This window comes from Paramormyrops kingsleyae, chromosome 6 (genome assembly GCF_048594095.1).
Source record: "Paramormyrops kingsleyae isolate MSU_618 chromosome 6, PKINGS_0.4, whole genome shotgun sequence".
NCBI classification, from domain to species: Eukaryota; Metazoa; Chordata; class Actinopteri; order Osteoglossiformes; family Mormyridae; genus Paramormyrops; species Paramormyrops kingsleyae.
The window spans coordinates 8,041,965-8,059,552 of NC_132802.1; the positions used below are offsets into that span (position 1 = coordinate 8,041,965).

Sequence of the window (17,588 nt, forward strand, 5' to 3'; positions counted from 1 at the left end):
CATATTTTAATGGGATAATTTGCTAAGAAACTTCAGATAACCGTTATTTCTATCCAGACATCCATTTTCCATGAAAGGTTTACCCAGGTGGGGGGGGGGGAGAGCAGGTCTGGGGTCCGTCCCAGGACATGATGTATGTGAGGCCCTGTCTGGAAAGGCATACAGTTTTCAGATTATTTTTTGAGATTTACGTTTATACGTCTAAAGAATATATTCATATTGTTACAGTAATAAGAATGAACATCCATCTGTCCGTTCAGACATCTTCCAGCTGTTTATCTAGTGCAGGCCTGGGGGGGGGGGGGGGGGGGGATACACCATACACCATAGACAATTTAAAGATGCCCTAAGAAACCTATTCAACCTGGACACATGTGAGACAGGAATGAGGTAGTTATTCCAGCATATTACTGTTTATTCTCTAGTGGATTATAAAATATAACTGTACTTTCAATATTCAGAAGAATTGTTAAGAACTGCATTTTTTCTCATCTTCTTCCAATTTGGAACATCCAGTTATTAAAATCCTCTGCCAGACACCACCGTTGTGAAAGGGAAGTCTGCGATTCCTGCCGTTCCCTGTATGTGTCACTGGCGAGCGGTAAGAAGCGGAGAGTCCCTGCTGTACGACTGACCCGAGGGACACAGGAGTCAGTATGCAGTCTCGGGCCTCTACATGCCGCAGACGGCTAATGTGAGGGGATTAAATTCAAATCCCCACTGTAAAGCCATACATATACCAACGCACCACTGGCGAGGTTAAATAAACCAAGGCTAATGAAGAAAATATCTTTGTTTTCCCAAGATTATGACTAATTGTTTGTTTGGTTAGCACATCCTCAAACTAAATATTACTCACACGGTAGGTAAAACACACACACACATCCATTTACAGCAACAATTTTTAAATTGTGCTCCTCTCCTACTGCTGCATGCTTTTCCCACATAACCCATTTAAACACCAGATTCTGCCGCATATAGCAGAATGTGCTCTGGCTCATCATAAGGCCAGCAGAGAACCAGCTCTCTGTGTTAGACAGTGGAAACTGGAACACCTCTGGCTTCATATTCCTGTACAGGCTGTCACTCCACAAGAACTGGAAAGAAATATATGAAGGTACTACCAGCAATGTGAAATCATGCATCTTGAGGCATTTTTACATCTATCCAAGCTGCGTTGTTGGGTATTTTCTTAAATGGGCCCATTGCTTTGTGGGAAAACGGGAAGGGCTGCTGTGATAGGCCGATCTTCTGTGTTTTATGAGTATCCTTATGTATCGTCCTATCACATAATTCAGATTTATAAACAAGGTTGTTTTGGACTTGAACATTGCGCTGCAAGTTGTAAGTATAGCCAATGTGGTATAAATGTACAATTACAGACCATAATAAACCCTCATATGTCTGTCTGAACTTATAATATGAATTTCATTTATGTACTTTATCTTGAATTAAAACAGATTTTCCAAGAGACATGGAAAGGAAACTCAAAAACTAAAGGCACTGCTATTTAAAAATATCACGATAATCGATTTAGAGTATGAAAAAATGCATCTCAATGTACACATCACAGGGAAAAAGGAGAGTGAATAATTTACGGCATGGAGACAAGGCATGTATGATCGGCTGAGTAAGAATCGTGGTTTTACATGTTTTTTTTTTATCCCTTTGAGAAGAGCCTGACAAACTCTCCCACAATGCCAGAATACAAAGATGTTTTTTTTCCCTGTGTTGCACACAGTGATGAGTGGGGTGGACTGGGATGAATGAAGAACGAGGGAAGGGGGAAACAGTGAGACAGAAGGAAGCTTTCACTGCATTTAAAAGTCCGTTGACAGTTTGCAGTCGGCCGACTTCGTCTCTTTCAAATCTTAAGAGAAGCTTCACTAATTGATTAATGCTGTTGCCTCTTGCTGGGACTGTGCGTAATCAGTTTGAAGCTAAACCAGAGCTTTTTTTTTTTTACATATCAGGCTGCAGAGTCTGGCAGACTATGACTTTAAGTGTGTGTTTGTGGGGTGTTAAGGATTGACTGAACGCTGCAATGGTGCATGTTTGTAAACTTTCAGAGCAGACGATGTCCCCTCACCTTGACCTTAAATATCTCATGCACCTTGATTAACGCACTGTAGATTTTTCACACTCGGTTCAGTATTACATACAGAACTTGGGTGAAAGAGACCTTGTATGACTGGGTGCTTGGACTCAGTTTTAATGTAGCATGTGCATGACTGTTTTATATTATATCACATTTTACACTGGATTTGCTGGACTTCTCACACCTGTGACAGATTAAGGTATCCTAGGTGACTCTATGCAATTGATAGATGTTGGATAGAATTAAATCCACACCCATATCTAGAGTTTCGTGCATCTGAGAGCGTCTCTGTATGCACGGGGCTGACTAAGCACCCGCCACATTCGCGTTTTAATCCACTAGAAATGGGCGACGCGACTGCAGAATGTAGAAATGCTGTCTGTGAGTTTTTAGGGTGGGAAATCAAATACAGAGCTGTGCTCAATGCTGCGGGCTCGTTCTGTTAGCGGTGAGCTGGGTTTTGAAGCGGTGCCAGAACTTCTGTACATCTTAAGTTTACATTCCAGATTTCCCACAGGTGCCTTTCCATAGTTTCCATTAAAGACACTAAACCTTGTGTTCTGGCCAAAAAGCCATTATGATTTTGTTTATGGTTTTGCAGTTCACCTCCTGGACTGTTCCCTACATTTCCCTCTGGGAAAAAATTACATCTGTAGAAGTTTTTTTTATTTTTTAAACTTTTACTTTTTCGTTGCAAATAATTAATAAAAGTCTGGCAGCTTTATGTGCAACTCTATAGGAAAAAGTGTTCATCTTACTTCACGTCAACCTTTCGTTAAAGGACATTTGCTCTTCTGTGCACAGACTGCATAGCACTGCAAAATCAGCACTTACAGTCTCTGTGTTGAATTAGCTCTGCCAATTTCTGCGTGTCGAAAGACTTTCACCATCATCGTCCTAAACCTTATTGCCTTTACTCATCACTGTCACTATCTTACTCATTTCGGTCTCGGTGAAAATGGGCCTTAAGAGAGGATGACTCAGTTGATTTCTGTTCCCCTTCGGCCCTGACAAAGAGACCTGGTGGTGTTTTAAGTTTGAAAAAATCAGACTGAACAGTTTATTGCACAATGTATCGATATGTCTGCAAAGCCGCTGTTTCTCCATTGTTGTGCTGTTCCTCCTTTGATGCGATTACTGTAGATGTAGGCTTCAAACACAGAAATCAGAACTTTTTAAAATGAACTGGGATAATTTAAATTCCCCACCACAAAAATTCAGCTCATTCAGGCTAATTTTGTACTCAGGATTCAGGGAGTTGTGTTTATCAGCCAGTCCAGAGTTTTTTCAGATAATGAATTTATATGAACACAGAGAAAATGCTTTCTGAAAGCAACATATTTCATTTACAAAGCCTGTTTTTTAAGGACTTAAATGTGCCATTAAAAATGTACTGCGTGTCGTTTATTTACAATATTCCATTTGTTAGGGTTAAACATAAAATATATGGGACATTCCTAGATGCATCGTTTATGAATCACTACATAAGTCAAGCAGAATGATCCACCTTATTGCATGACGGCCATAGTCTTTACCTTCCTCCATTCTCCCAGTATTTTACTCATAATTTTTTATCATTGTTATATGAAAGCGGCTGAAACATAGAATGCGATTGGAAAAGCCAGATCTATTTGCAGATCACCGCCCGGTCATTTGACAGAATCACACCGACGTTCTGTTTTGTGCTGGAAAATATTAAACAGGAAGCCCAAAATAAAGGAAGGAAAAGAGGAGAAATGTGATACATTATCTCATTTTGGCGCATAATCCCGATGCCTGTCCGATGGACTGAAGTAAATAGCCTTTAAGCTAAGGGCGTAAGGAGTCTGTGCATCATCTCTCTTCGTTTTACAGAGACCCAGTGCCGCACTTCACATTCCTTATATGGGCTGAAATATGTGGAGTATTCGGAGTGCAGAGGGGAGCCGGCAGAAGACAGGCATGCTCATTAAGGGCCGTCTTCTGTCCTGTCAACCCACTCACACGGGCCGGGATTTCAGTCAGGCTCTAGCTGGAGAGAGCCCTGGCAAAAAGAATGGCACAAACCCCCTTTTTCCATACAGATGCACACCGGCTCGCAGACGGAGTCCCTAAACCGAATCCTGCAGCCGTTGACCGCGTTCGAGATCGCCGGCAGATTTGCCCTTGCACAATAAAGGCAAGGCATTAAGTTATGGGAACACAAACAGCCGTGGCCTTTACCAAACATGGCGCGTTAGACACAAAAAGGCCACAGACTGACAATAAAAAGCCAGAGCATAAATATATTCATTTAATAGAATTCAGGCTGTAATCTCCTTTTTAACAGCTATTATACTGAAGGGCCGGGGCTTTGAGAGTAGGAGCAGACGTACAAAATATTGGGTAAAAATGAAGGTCATCAAAATGACCTTTATAAAATTTAAGCTTTTAAGACTACATTCATTATGTTTTTAGGATGCATTTTGAAAGCATGCATACATTTAAATGACTACAACTAAATGCTGACATGAAGATAATTAAGGTGCAGTTGATACTTGTGGGGTAATGATTTTACAGAGAGAAGAAGAGAATGTGCAAATGAGAGAAGTGAGGGAGACATCTTTTAAGTGTTATATCAATGTCCACTGTAATAGATGAGAAAGTCTCATACTAGTAAGTAATGAATGCATATTAGTAGTATTATTGCAGTCATCACTGTGATGCCTTTCAATGGCTTTAAAATCAGTCATTAATGTGAAACTGAAAGTAAATTCCTGGTTAGTGGTGTTGCAGATGGAAAAACCGCAATCAGCACTGACAGTCAACGCAGGAGAAAATGAAAGGGTTAAGTCCCAGTCTCAGCACCATCGATCCACAGTGCAGGCATTCCGTTTGAGTGATTTCTCCATGACTAGCAGCCAGAAACAGATACTAACTAGACCTGGGGAAACACTGTGCACTCACTAACTAGCGATTCAAAGCTTTATACAGACTTTCAAACCATTGAGCAGTTTTCAGATTTTGCTTCAGTAAAATGCTAAAATGTTGACACTTTAAAGTAGTGAAAAAAAAATTGATATGCACAAAACCTACTGCTCACTTTTGCGCTAAAATGCAAGATGGAAAGTAAAAATACAAGTCATGGCTGCATGGGCATGCAAAACATTTTCTATCAGAAATATTCATTCTCTTTGGAGCACAATTTGTCTTAACAAGCCTCAAAATTGGCTGGCCTCCATTTTTAATATGAATGTTCCTCATATAGAGAAGTGGAGGGGTGCTGTGCATTCAGAGACTGAGGGGCAGGTGACGCTGAATATCTGGATTAATTGGTTCCACTTATCCCATGCTCTTGTTGTTTAGAATTAACTAGTGTGCCCTCCTAGTAACCAGGACCAGTGAAATGAGGACCTCTGTTAGGAAGCTCTGACATAAAATGTTTGATTTGGTTGTCCATCCCTAGCAGAGCTTTTTTTGTGATTATCGTACCCCTGTCCGAGTCCAGCCTTCTCCGAAAACTCTCTGCTGTCCGTGCCTGGGGCGTTCTTGTGCTCAAGCTTCAAAAGGCGGTAGCCATATTCTAAGAGGCTTTCGGTACAGAACAAGCGGAGTATTAAAACAGAGAGAAGGGGAAATGGGTACAAAAACACTACAGGCTTTGAATGTAACTTTGAGTACATTTGCAAATTGTAATGTGTGCGCGCATGCAAAGAAACCAGCTTCTCCATAGTCAGCAGCTGTTCATGGAGAGAGCTGGGGGGGGTGACACAGCCCAGCACATAACTTTGACACTACTGACTTGAATCTGCGGGAAGACTTAAACACTTCTGCAACTGCCATGACCAATCCCCGCCCAGTCACTCGCAAGCGCTTCAGCAAATCTGCCAAGCAGGAGAGTAGAACTTGCTCCAAGTCGCCGAGCCAATTTGGTACGGACGTACCCAAAAGACGTGAAGCTGGGACAACTGCCAGAGGTGCTCCAACCAAATACTGAGCTGTAGAGGCTGAATATGTAAGCGTGTCACTTTAATGTTAGCTGATGTGGTGTTTACTCTGAACTTTGGGCATTAAGGTAGTGACTTAAACATGAAGCTGACTATAGCTTTGGTTCCAAAGTAAGAAGAAGTAAAGACACTTTTTTGAAAGGACGTCCTCTTCAATAATCTCCCTCCTTTAGCCAGAACGATTGTAAACTAAGTCCTGTGCACCTCTATATAGTTGCATAGGAGCCTTGATTCTCTTCTGATGTGCAGGAAGTGTAGCTTCAGACAGTAGCTATGAGGACATGATTTGTATTAAATGCATGTTTTGAATGCTGCTCCGGGCACTTTCCTCTATGGCCGTGTCCTTTGTATTCCTCTATTTACCCAGAGCAACTGGACAGCTGCCAGGCATAATGGTATCTTTCTCTCCAGATAAAGATCAACCACATCTCATTTACCGTGGGATGGCAAATTAGGAGAGGGAAAAAAATCAGCATCCCTGTATGTAAAAAAAAAATAAATGGAGAGCAATACAGATGTGGAAAATGGCAATATAACGCGACTGCATTTATTTCCTTCTGTAGCTTCATCAGGTACGATAAAAATTGGATTATCAAATAATAGGCCTTGACGCGCTGTGGCTTTGACCTTCCGCAGTCAGAAAGGAAGACGATGCAAAGTGGAAAAAAAAACAAGTGAAACAGAGGCCTGTGTTTGCCCACAGAGGCGTGATGCCTGATATGTCTGATTCTGGGCTTATTCCATGTTAATAATGTGCTTGCAGTCAAACTTACATGTCAAGGCTGTCGGCATAAGCAGATGTATCAAGAAACATACATGTGGGTGACTTTTGTTTAGAATGTTGAGTATTTCTTTCAAAGTCTACAATTGTAGCTCATTAAAATGATATAAAGTTATTTCCTTGCGCATTAAAAATAACACATGGCATAAATTTTATAACATTGTGATTTCATCATCGCGCTCCTCTATACCTGCACACTGCTTCATTTAATTTAATTTCATCTTTCCAGAAGAAAACCATAGAGATCTCCAAACAGTTAGTGAATTAATATCTATGCCATATTCCAGAAAGCCATGGAAATCTTCAGTTTCACCTGAAACCATTAAGCAGAGCTGAGCTACTGACAATAATGGAATCTTCTCTAACATTGATCTTCCGACAGCCACTTTCTTTCGAAGCCTAAATGTCTATGAACTGTGGTAGCACAAAACTTTTTTAAAAATTTTATTTTATTTTTAAATATGTATGGTTAATTGTAATATAAATCTGGTATCATCCATCATATTTTTCATTCTATTGTTGAAAATCTGAGAATCTGGTAACATCAAAAATCCTGGCATTGTGTTTCTACCTTTACAAAACATCCTTATAATGCATAGGTCATTTTTAAATGGCTTTTAGAAAAATAAATATATATATATATATTCTTGGCTATGTGGTTTTAACTTATTATGATGGATTTTTATGTCCATAACTGTGCTTTTTTGTGTGATCAAGTATAAAAACACAGAGAAGCAGCCCAGATTTCTGCATAAAAATCAACATATATATGCAAAGTATATATGAAGTAATCAAAGTATATATGCAGTTCAAGGCATCCCATCCAGGGTGTTCCTCTGCTGTCTGGGATAAGCTGCAAGCCCCCTTCTGCAGCCCTGCACTGGATAACTATGTTTAATTATAGTCCCAAGGTTTGAGTAAGTAAATGTATTTTTGCTGTGAAAATAATACTGTTAATTATGGACAAGGGGGGCAAGGGTGAAAAAGCATAATAAGCAGGTTCAAAACAAAAACAATAAATCATGCCTTTGTACTAAAGCAGCAAGGGACTTTTCCGATGGTCAAGCGAAAACAAGGAACTCTGGGTGAGAGCGTTTTCAGTGAGTGCAGCAAAACAGGAAAGACAGCTGAAGGCAGCCCAGAGAGAAACACCCCCTGTTATTTTATTAACTGCCTCTGTGCTCGACTCACTGTAGATTCAGCAGAGAGCTGTGTCCCGACCTACTGATGTCAGCTTTTTTCCCCTGTACAGCAGAAAATTCACACAAGGCATAAATACTCAATTATCCCCTTTCTACTAAACACCTCACAGTCAGATAACGATTCATGTTTAGAGTCCAACTTAATTATGCCTATTTTGTTTATTGCAATAATAACCGAATGCAGCAGATGAAATTCTTAACAAATGATAAAATGCCAACAATAACCAATTAAACAGTACAAATAAAACAGCAAATCACGCCGAAAGTTAAAAATAAATATTGTGCCAAATCCCTTATGTTTCAGGTTTCGGTTAAAACCCTATAAATCCTCATTAAAGCTCATATATTGCAGCTTTATTGGGATACATATTAAAGTCGTGCTTTTCAAAGCTCATAATTCAAACATCAAAGGCATTTTTATGTTCATTAACAGCACAAGTAACCTGATTTGGCAGCTCCATTGTCTACTGCTCCGAACTTTGCCACATTGTGTTCTTTCTGGCAACAGATAAATGAGTGTAGTGCCAGGTTGTCCATTTCCCTGCAGACATTTTGTGTTAAGAAGGGCTGAATGTTCAGGCTTCGGGTCAGGGAGAAAACCAGTGATTATTTTGGAAAGACCAGCAATTAATAGTACAAGAAAACCAATAATTACCCATCATGTTTTGCTTTACAAACCAAATCAAGTGAATTACTCTGGCAATAAGAAGAAAGCAAAAATTGATTCACAGATGTATGTATTTTTTCCATTAAACATCTGCTCTAATATTCTCCAACCCACTTTATGTCCTTGGTTATGCTATTATGTTTCAGTCCAGAGTTTTTTTTGTGTTGACTATAGCAGAATGAGAAGCGTAATAAAATTAAATTCATTTTTCAAATTACATATTTCTGTTGGTATAACCCAAAGCACCGCTTAAGAACATTTGAGGATCAAAGACTCTGACATTGTTATGAATGACGCTCATGAATCTCCTATTCATTATATTTTCTTTCGAGCTGACATGATTGCAACGGTTTCTGGAAAAAAAATAGATTCACAAAAAAAGACAGCGATATCTGAAATTATATGCGGATAAATTTGATAGATTCCCTGTGGAATGAATCTAATTAAATGAAATATTTCAGATTGGATTGAAGACTAACTCAATTTTAGATACATAAAAACAAGGAGTTTAATCTTATTCTGCGTTGAAAATATCTGAGAAACAACAGGTTCTGATATCATAATGTATGGCAAGTCTAATTCAACTCCATCACTAAGTTAAAATGTCGTTATGGAATGAATTACATGGAAACAGCTTCTGTGCTAAGAGGGAAAAAATCCACATTTGGTCACAGTGCTTGAGCCAGAAATATGCAAGGATGGAGAGCAACTCAGTGATCGCCATGACGCCAACATCACATACAGTACCATGTGACCAGGGCCACCCAGAGCAGGCAGAAAGCCCCTTAATAGATACCACAGGGAATCAGGGGCCTTTCTCAATATGCGCACTTGACCATACTTGTGTTCTTGGTACCTGTTTTACGTCATTTGCCATTGCTGAAGACCAGTTCTAATATTTAAGAACAAACATACAGAGGACGATAAAAATCCCAGGATGATGTTCTTGCCCCACCTCGAATATCGAGAGTGCATCAGTTACATCCTCAGCAAACGAGCCCAATCCCATGATTCATTACGCCTCAAGTTTGTTCATAAGAGGCAAGTTAGCAAGACCGGACTTGCCAAGAGCACAAGTACGATCTTTGTGTTCTTGGTATTGAGAAACACCTCATGCTTAACCACAGCTCATAACACTGCAGCAAGGTCCCCGCAGAAGGGTACTCTATGTTCGACAAAGGCAGCACACCTCTGTGCCAAGAAAGTAGCAACTAAATAAGCTTTCGACTGGATGGCAGGATGCTGATTATTTTGGTTAAGCCCACAGAACAGAGTGAACCCTTAGTAATGGTACCACTGAAGGTCCAGTTTAGCCAACAAAAAGTACCAGTGAGGATTTACCTAAAATCTTTACACTTATACATTAACCGCACCTTCATAACACATATAACTTACCAGTGAAAGAAACTGTAAATATACAAGCAGCATATAACAAACATTATATGATTATACAATTATAATGTTTGTTATTATTAAATAATGTTTGTCATTAATGTATATTAAAGCTGCTACGGTATGTTATATTAAGGTATACTTATATGCTGCTTATGAATGTTGTATTAATGCATTATAAAGGCATTGTGAAGGTGCAGTTAATGCAAAGCATTACCAAATCCTTAGACTTAAGGAATATAGCTGGGAAGCTAAATGTATATTTACAGCTTCTTTCACTGGTAAGTTATACCAAAGACCAGAGGTGGAGAGCTGAGTATTCTGTGACTGTGACTCTTTATACTCAACTGGTTGGTCGAAACAAAATCTTGGTCTGGATTTGTACTTTTGGGCCTGAAATCTCCACCTCTGCCAAAGACACTAAAGATAGCAGAGTAATATGGTTAGCCAATTGGGATTCGAGTGATTATGCATTTCTAGACACTTTACTTCCTAATTTCTACCATCCATCCTTTATCCTTTGTTGAGTATTAATACTTACAATATTTTACAGAAAGTCCTAGATATACTGTCATGTCACCTATGAATGAAAGTACATCATATTTATAATGGGAGTTTTTTTTTTTTTACTTTGAAAGCTTTATTAGCATGGATGAAAAGCTTTCTCTTATAATATTAATATAAAAAAGATCTATAGATGCTTACCATTTAGTGAAGTTGCATAAGGCACTTGGTCCTCATGACAAGGTTTAATAAGCAAAGGTTATATAACCTACTTTTAGCTACACTCCTCCATTAAATGGCAGAGCAAATTAAGTATGTGCACAGGAATTTAACAGTAAAGCCGAACATTGTGGCAGATTCCTGCCTTTGTTCTCTCTCCCCGCATTAAGACACTCTCAATGTTTGCTTTAAACAGAACCAGGTACAGCTGTGAAGTGTTTTCCTACAAAGCAGATGACTCAGAGGAAGTTAGGGAAACACTACTGCACAATGAGAGCTCTGATTTAAAGGGACATCCCCCCGCTTATGAGGAATGCACTGTAGTTTGCTTTGGCGCTATACTTTCATACTGCATTCTGCGTAACATGTATTGGTGTAAATAAACAAATAAACAAACAAATACATCATCTTTAAGAACAGTATTAAATATTGTTTTTTTTCTGGTGTGCATATACAGACAACCAAATTAATAAACAGGCAAGGTTTCTGTGTTTTTTCTACTTCTCTGTCCTGTTTATTAGATTATATAACAAAATAATGAATGTCTAAGTAACCTGTATATAGACATGTATAAGGGTGCACTGTTAATTTAAACATGCTTTCTACTTTGATACATAGTATATTCAAATCAAATCAGCTATACATCAATAAATGCGGGAAAACGGTTTTCATTAGAGGATGTGTTGCATCTGGAAAGGCTAACCTGAACTAAAGGCATGATACCTTTATAAGATAAGAAATACAGTGACTCATCTGTTTGTGCAAACCAGCGCACTCGTCAATGAGCAAAGCTAAAGAATGAAAAGACTTTCACTGATACTTGCTGTGAAAAGGTTCCTATCCGGCAATAAACATCACATTTATGCCACATTTACAAGGTACATGTTTCTTATAAAACTGAATTATTAACATATGCAAAGACTGACTAGTATACAGTATTTTTGTGTTTTTATTTCACGCTAAAATAGCTTTAAAAATGGAAGCTGTGTAAAGACATAACTTAATGGTGTTTATTCAATTTGAATTCAACACTGCTACCGTAATGTACTTTGTGTTCCACCCAACCATCCATTACCAGTAAATGCTTGCCTAATGAGCTCCATTATCATATTCTGTGGTATTGAAAACAGAGTTGAGTTTATATTGTAAGACTCAATACTGCATAGAGATTTTCCACCACAGAAATCCACCTTGCTGTTATAATAATTAACATCAACGTTATTTGAAGATAACAAACCGCTGTTTTCTTTGCCAAAATGAATGCTAAAATGAATTATTAATTCAAATTTATTGATTTACTCATTGATTTCTAGATTCCTTCATGCAATTCTCACATATGTGCAGTAAACTGAAATGAGTCTTTAAATGAGTACTCTGATTTGCTTTTTAAGTTTTAACTATAACTAAAATTAAATAACATTCTTAATAATTTCGTCCTTAATACAATTTCAGTTTTTTGCTTCTGCTACCAGCCCAGTCTGTTTACTCTCCATAACCAAATTAATCTCACAAACAGGCTAACAATAGTATCCAATGGGAACCCAAAACAATTTCACCATTTCATGAACCCAGTAGAGACACATTGTTGAGTTTCAATCAAAAGGCACAGGCCATGGCAGGTATTTATGGCTGCATAGCAAAAATGATGTGATATGAACTAGACAAACAAGTAAGGGGGTAAACACTTCTGTTTATGTATTTTTGTACTGCCTAGACATAACAAAAGAATACAAAATGTCCAAATCTGCTGAAACGATTTGCTAAAGTGGCACAACACAATCTTATCTTTGAAACCCAAAAGTCATTCCTCTTTTCAAAAATAAATGTATTTTCAGTAGCAAAAATCAAATCTGTGAATCATTTCGCAACATTTTCTCAAACACAACCATTCTGTTACACCTTTGGTTACACAGTTGTTTGTTTAGACAAATGTTTATTTATATTGTTGCACAACAACCCACTTGTACTCAAATTCTAAATAATACTGATTTCCCTATATAGACTTTGCTGGGATTTTAATGCTGAACCTTAACCCTCATGCATTAATAAAAGACTGTTTTAAACTGAGAAAGGCTGTTTCTGAATCTATGCCCAGTACATTAACTTTTAGTAAATTTTTAATTAACTACTGATTAAATATTTTTTTATTATTATAATTTTTTTAAATTGTTCAAAAACTTGGCACGAAAATTAAAAACACTCATACAAGCCCTGAAAGATGAAGCATGCTTATTGTCTGTCTATTATCATTCTAGTGGAACTATCCACAAGAAGAGGAACTGCTTTTCTCAGTTTTGCTCTCGAGAGGCGATTGATACTTGCTTGTCAGCAGTACTATGAGTGTACAGCACAGCCTTTGAACTGCATTTCCAGTGTTTGCTGTGAAGGACATACCCAAACCTTTACTCGCTACAATGCAACCGAATAGATCAGCTGACTTTTTGCTCCATATTATATAATATTTCTTGTTTAGCTACTTGGGGTAAGCGTTAATTACTGCTAATGTTGAGAACAATAGAAAATGAGCTGAAATGAGGTAAACAAAGCAAGAATATGCTCCTGCCCTTAGTTAAGGCGTGGGCTTCCATGTTTTCTTGTTATCGGCCTACAGTAACCTTGAGCAGTAATTCTATTATGCTAGAATGTAGTGGAAGAAATGCATTTCCATTGACTTTGGTATGCATTAGTGATCTGCTGTAAGCGATGTTTGCATTGTGTGAGAGACTCAGTGTTCGGTTAATGTTTCATACAACTAGAAAGAGGCTATTATATTTTCACTATAAGGGCCGTAATACTGATTGGAATGTGGAAAATATGCATTGTACTTAATTATAATAAGCTCTATCTCCACTATTCCCAGTAATTCATGTAATAAATTCCTAAGTGCCTCACTGGCTTAGAAGGACCTGTAGGGCTGAGAGGCTGCATCTGGAAGCTGAGCAGGGACTGGGTGAAGAGTAGGGAGTAACTGTATGATGACGCCGGTCAAACAGGTACAGGCTTTAGCTCCTCAGTCTGAATGAGGTCCGCCATTATAGTGGGAACTTGCCTTTGATCCCTGCAGTGCATTAGTTGTCTTTACATGCTTCTGGGGGGGTTACATGGGTCTCATCACAGGGGGGGATACCTGTAGGGTCATGGGTGACACTGTACAAACAGCAGTGTCCTCTTGTTGTGTTTTGTCGTGTGTTAAGCCTGTGGCTGAGAGAATGAATGGGAGAAGTGAATGAAGAGAATGGAAGGGAGTGGGTGATGGCACTCAAACCAGAAGACAAGGTCATTGAATGTCCAAACATCCATCCATCCATCCATCCATCCATTTTCTGCAAAGCTTATCCTATTCAGGGGGATCCTACGCAGGGAGTGTGGAGCCTATCCCACAGGTACAAGGCAGGGAATATCCCAGGATAGGGTGCCATCCCATCACAGCATGAGCCTTATTATGAGAATAATTAGCACTCTGAGAGCAAATAGGGATCAAAATAACAAATAAACAGGCACAGAAAAGCTGGAGGTTGGTCAGAAGGCAGCATGAAGTATGACGCTCACTAGACTGGAAGCAGACTGCTCTCTTACCCAAGAGGCAGGAGGGAGTCTTGGTTGTTGAAACATGCAAATTACAGATAATGCTTTTGATGCAATGAAACAAGCAGTGTGTTTATTATTGGCTTAAACAGAGCCCAGAACCCTGCCAAAACTGGGAAACGTCTATTCTTGTGAGTACTGAATCTAAGTCATATTGCTCTCTATTGCATAGTTGGTCCCAGTCCGTAAACTGGGAAGCTCTAGAGACTCACCAAAATCAAAAAGGTTTGTGGTATTACTTATACGCTCTACGGAGAACGTGACTGGCTTGATTAGTAGTTTGATCAGTAGTGTGACAATTTCCCACCAAAAACTTCATTAAAAGCCGTATTTCATACCCAGTGTTCCTAGCTGCTGATTTTCACAGAGATGCACCTGTAATCTTCGTACAGAAGGAGATTCCCATTGCCCTACATACACAGCCACACAGTAAACGACCACGTCTTCCTATAGAGAGCCTGTATATAGCATATCATAACATACATGCAACCCAATAAAACATGCAGTCTTTCCTCTAATGGGAGTAAAGGTTCAGTCTGACTTTATGCAATGATGAGACTTTTCTGCTGCTTGAATAAGACTAATAGAGCCTTCAATCCTAGGGCATTAAACTGTGAAAAACAGTACTCTATAGTAAACCAAAGCCAATACAACTTAGACATAAAAACCCATGTAGTGTAGATATATATTAGTGTGTGTGTACAGCATAATAGCATGAGTGTTGATGATTTCAATGCGGTGATGGCTTACGAGGTCAGCCTCATCGCAGAGCTGTCTCTGGCTTTATAGCCACTTATTACGTGGAAGGCCCCCACCGCCGTTTTCAGACATGGTGTGTCCTTTAATGGATAGTGAAGTGCCGAAGTCCAATTTCTATTAACATGTCAATCAAAGCAGTGTTAAAGGCACTTTTTAAATATTATCTACTGCGAAAGATTACCTCGGCCTTCCTCCATCCCTCACGGCGACATTCTAAAGGGAAAGAAGCGCAAAAAGGTCACAAACCAAGCAGACGAACTGCGTAAATAAACCACAGAGCGTTGTATAATCAAACCAAATACACGAAGCCCCGTCTGTTCTAATATGTTAAATGAACCTACCGATTCCTCATAGTAGCTAATGGAAAATGAACTCTAAAAATGCCTCTTGATAGCTAATGTTAAAATCACCTTAAAGTCAGAGCTGCATGCGAAACACAAACCTCCAGAGTAGCTGTCATTCTGAGTGTCTTAGCCAGGCATTGAAAACTCTGCAACACATTCATTCAGAAGGTTGGACACAAACAACAATATCCAATTAAATTTGATTAATTTTTATACAGTGCCTTTCCGAGCATAGTTGGCCTAAAGCACTTTGTAAAATGTGTTTTAAAAGCCTGTTCTCTTTTCCAGAGGCTTTTATTTTAAATTTCATTTTCACAGACTAGAGGAGGAAAGGGAGTATGGTGATGATTATACCAAAATTGAATGCTGCCTCCGACCTGACTACCCTGGCAGCAGATGTGAGGTATTCCAGATCACATGCTATCTGGCCACATGCGGCTACAATTTTCTCTAAATCTGCAGTGGGATTTCATGTGGAGGTCTCACTGAACCCCAGGTGAAGCATTAAACTGATAAACACGGAGAAACACTTCAGGTAGACTTACATGATCCTACATAATGAAGATGCTTTATATCACACAAAAGAAGTCATAGCCTATACTTAAAGATTTTCGTTAGTTATTATTGTATACACGCACACGGAAAACTACAGTGTCCTAGCACATTGTGAAATCCGCGAGCATAAATGTCAGTTGAAATGAATGTTTACGAATGTCAATTTTTTATTGTGAATGACTATGAATTACTGATAGCATTATGCACTGTAGCCTTACACTGTACTAAATAAATCATTAAGTCAGTTTGCATAAAATAAAATGTTACTTAGTAACGCGTCTATTTGTGTGTTCTTTGTTGGGGGGTGTTAGGACGTGAATTTGTGCTGCACCTCATACTTAAACAAAGAGAGCTGTAATTTATTGTGCTTGGAGTCCGCTTTATTGATGACGGCATAACTAGAATACAAGGTGACTTGGCAATGACCCATCAAACATGACGAGAACTATAGACAAGGAGAATCTGTTGGTAGATCCTTCTCCACAAAGGGAGTGTGAAAAAGATTACTGTACAGCAAATGACAAAAAAAAATAGATTAAACAGGCTGGGCTGTATAGCTATTGGGTGAGATTTCTGACATAGTTTCTTTATAGCAAGTTAACAAGAACTAGCAAGAATAGTATAAATAAATACAACCGTGCAAGTTAATTTAAAACAGTGTCACAGAAAAACGCAGCAGCAGTTCATGTTTCGCAGCCTTAAATGTGTGTGTAACCAAAAACATCACATGCAAAGTAAATCTTTACATGCTCGGAGTAGTGGACAATTAATGGCTTTGACTGACGAACTGAATTCTCAGCCTTAAGGTTCGGCTGGTGGTCATGCTGTGGAAGTACTCACAGGCCGATCAGCCCTGTGTTGATGGCACTCATAAGCCAAACAGTGTCGTACCAAAGACACTCAAATTCTGCTCCAGTCAAGAATAAGCAAAACCACAAAGAGGATATAGCAGCAGCAGAAATATAACTATATTACTACTGTGTCTGTTTGGCGATGTGGCTGGTGCAGAGACCATGTAAGCACAGCAGTAAATTAGCTGTCAGTCGCAAGGGTCACTCGTAAGATTCACTCACTGTTCAAACGTAAAGAATCAGAAACAAAACCATAGATCATACACGTCAAATCAAAGCAATGGCTTACCATAATGCCTAGAGGACCTTGTTAGCACAGTAACTTTCTTATGCAATAAAATGAAACAATTCTCCAAATATGCACAATGGATACATGTCGGTTACTGGAACAACAGGGGAACATGTGTATCGCTGGCAAAGGCACCATTAAAAAATTTTAAGGGTGTTTCTCCTTTAAGATGTGAGTCACACTGTTGTCTTGGTATTTTAAGTTCAGCTCTGGTTTGAGCCAATTATAACTACAATACTATAAATGGCCAGTGGTGTGACTCTCGTATGCACAAGCAGACCAAGCTAGATTTTTAATCAAAATGTTTTACCCCTCCTAGAATATGATCCTTATTACCGTCAGGTTATGGAATCACATTTTTAGCCAATGTATTTTCC

At 38.9% G+C, this 17,588-nt stretch overlaps 1 protein-coding gene and 1 long non-coding RNA gene across 5 annotated transcripts in view; both read right to left on the bottom strand.

The window, feature by feature from the left end:
• Window positions 1-17,342, bottom strand: part of LOC111855862 (TOX high mobility group box family member 2-like) — a 140,082-nt gene extending 122,740 nt beyond the window's left edge. For all 4 annotated transcript variants that reach the window (XM_072713568.1, XM_072713562.1, XM_072713563.1 and 1 more), the window contains exons 1-2: window positions 17,212-17,342; window positions 15,354-15,385 (exon numbers count right to left, since the gene is read on the bottom strand). In XM_072713568.1, the coding sequence (XP_072569669.1) occupies window positions 15,354-15,369 (16 nt within the window). In that variant the 5' untranslated portion in view covers window positions 15,370-15,385; window positions 17,212-17,342. The remainder of the gene's footprint in view (window positions 1-15,353; window positions 15,386-17,211) is intronic.
• On the bottom strand, window positions 91-10,965 carry LOC111855865 (uncharacterized). Its single transcript, XR_002840978.2, has 3 exons — window positions 10,811-10,965; window positions 8,036-8,088; window positions 91-149 (listed from the first exon to the last, which is right to left on the bottom strand). It is a non-coding gene; the product is annotated as an uncharacterized lncRNA (long non-coding RNA).
• Window positions 17,343-17,588: the final 246 nt, after the last annotated feature.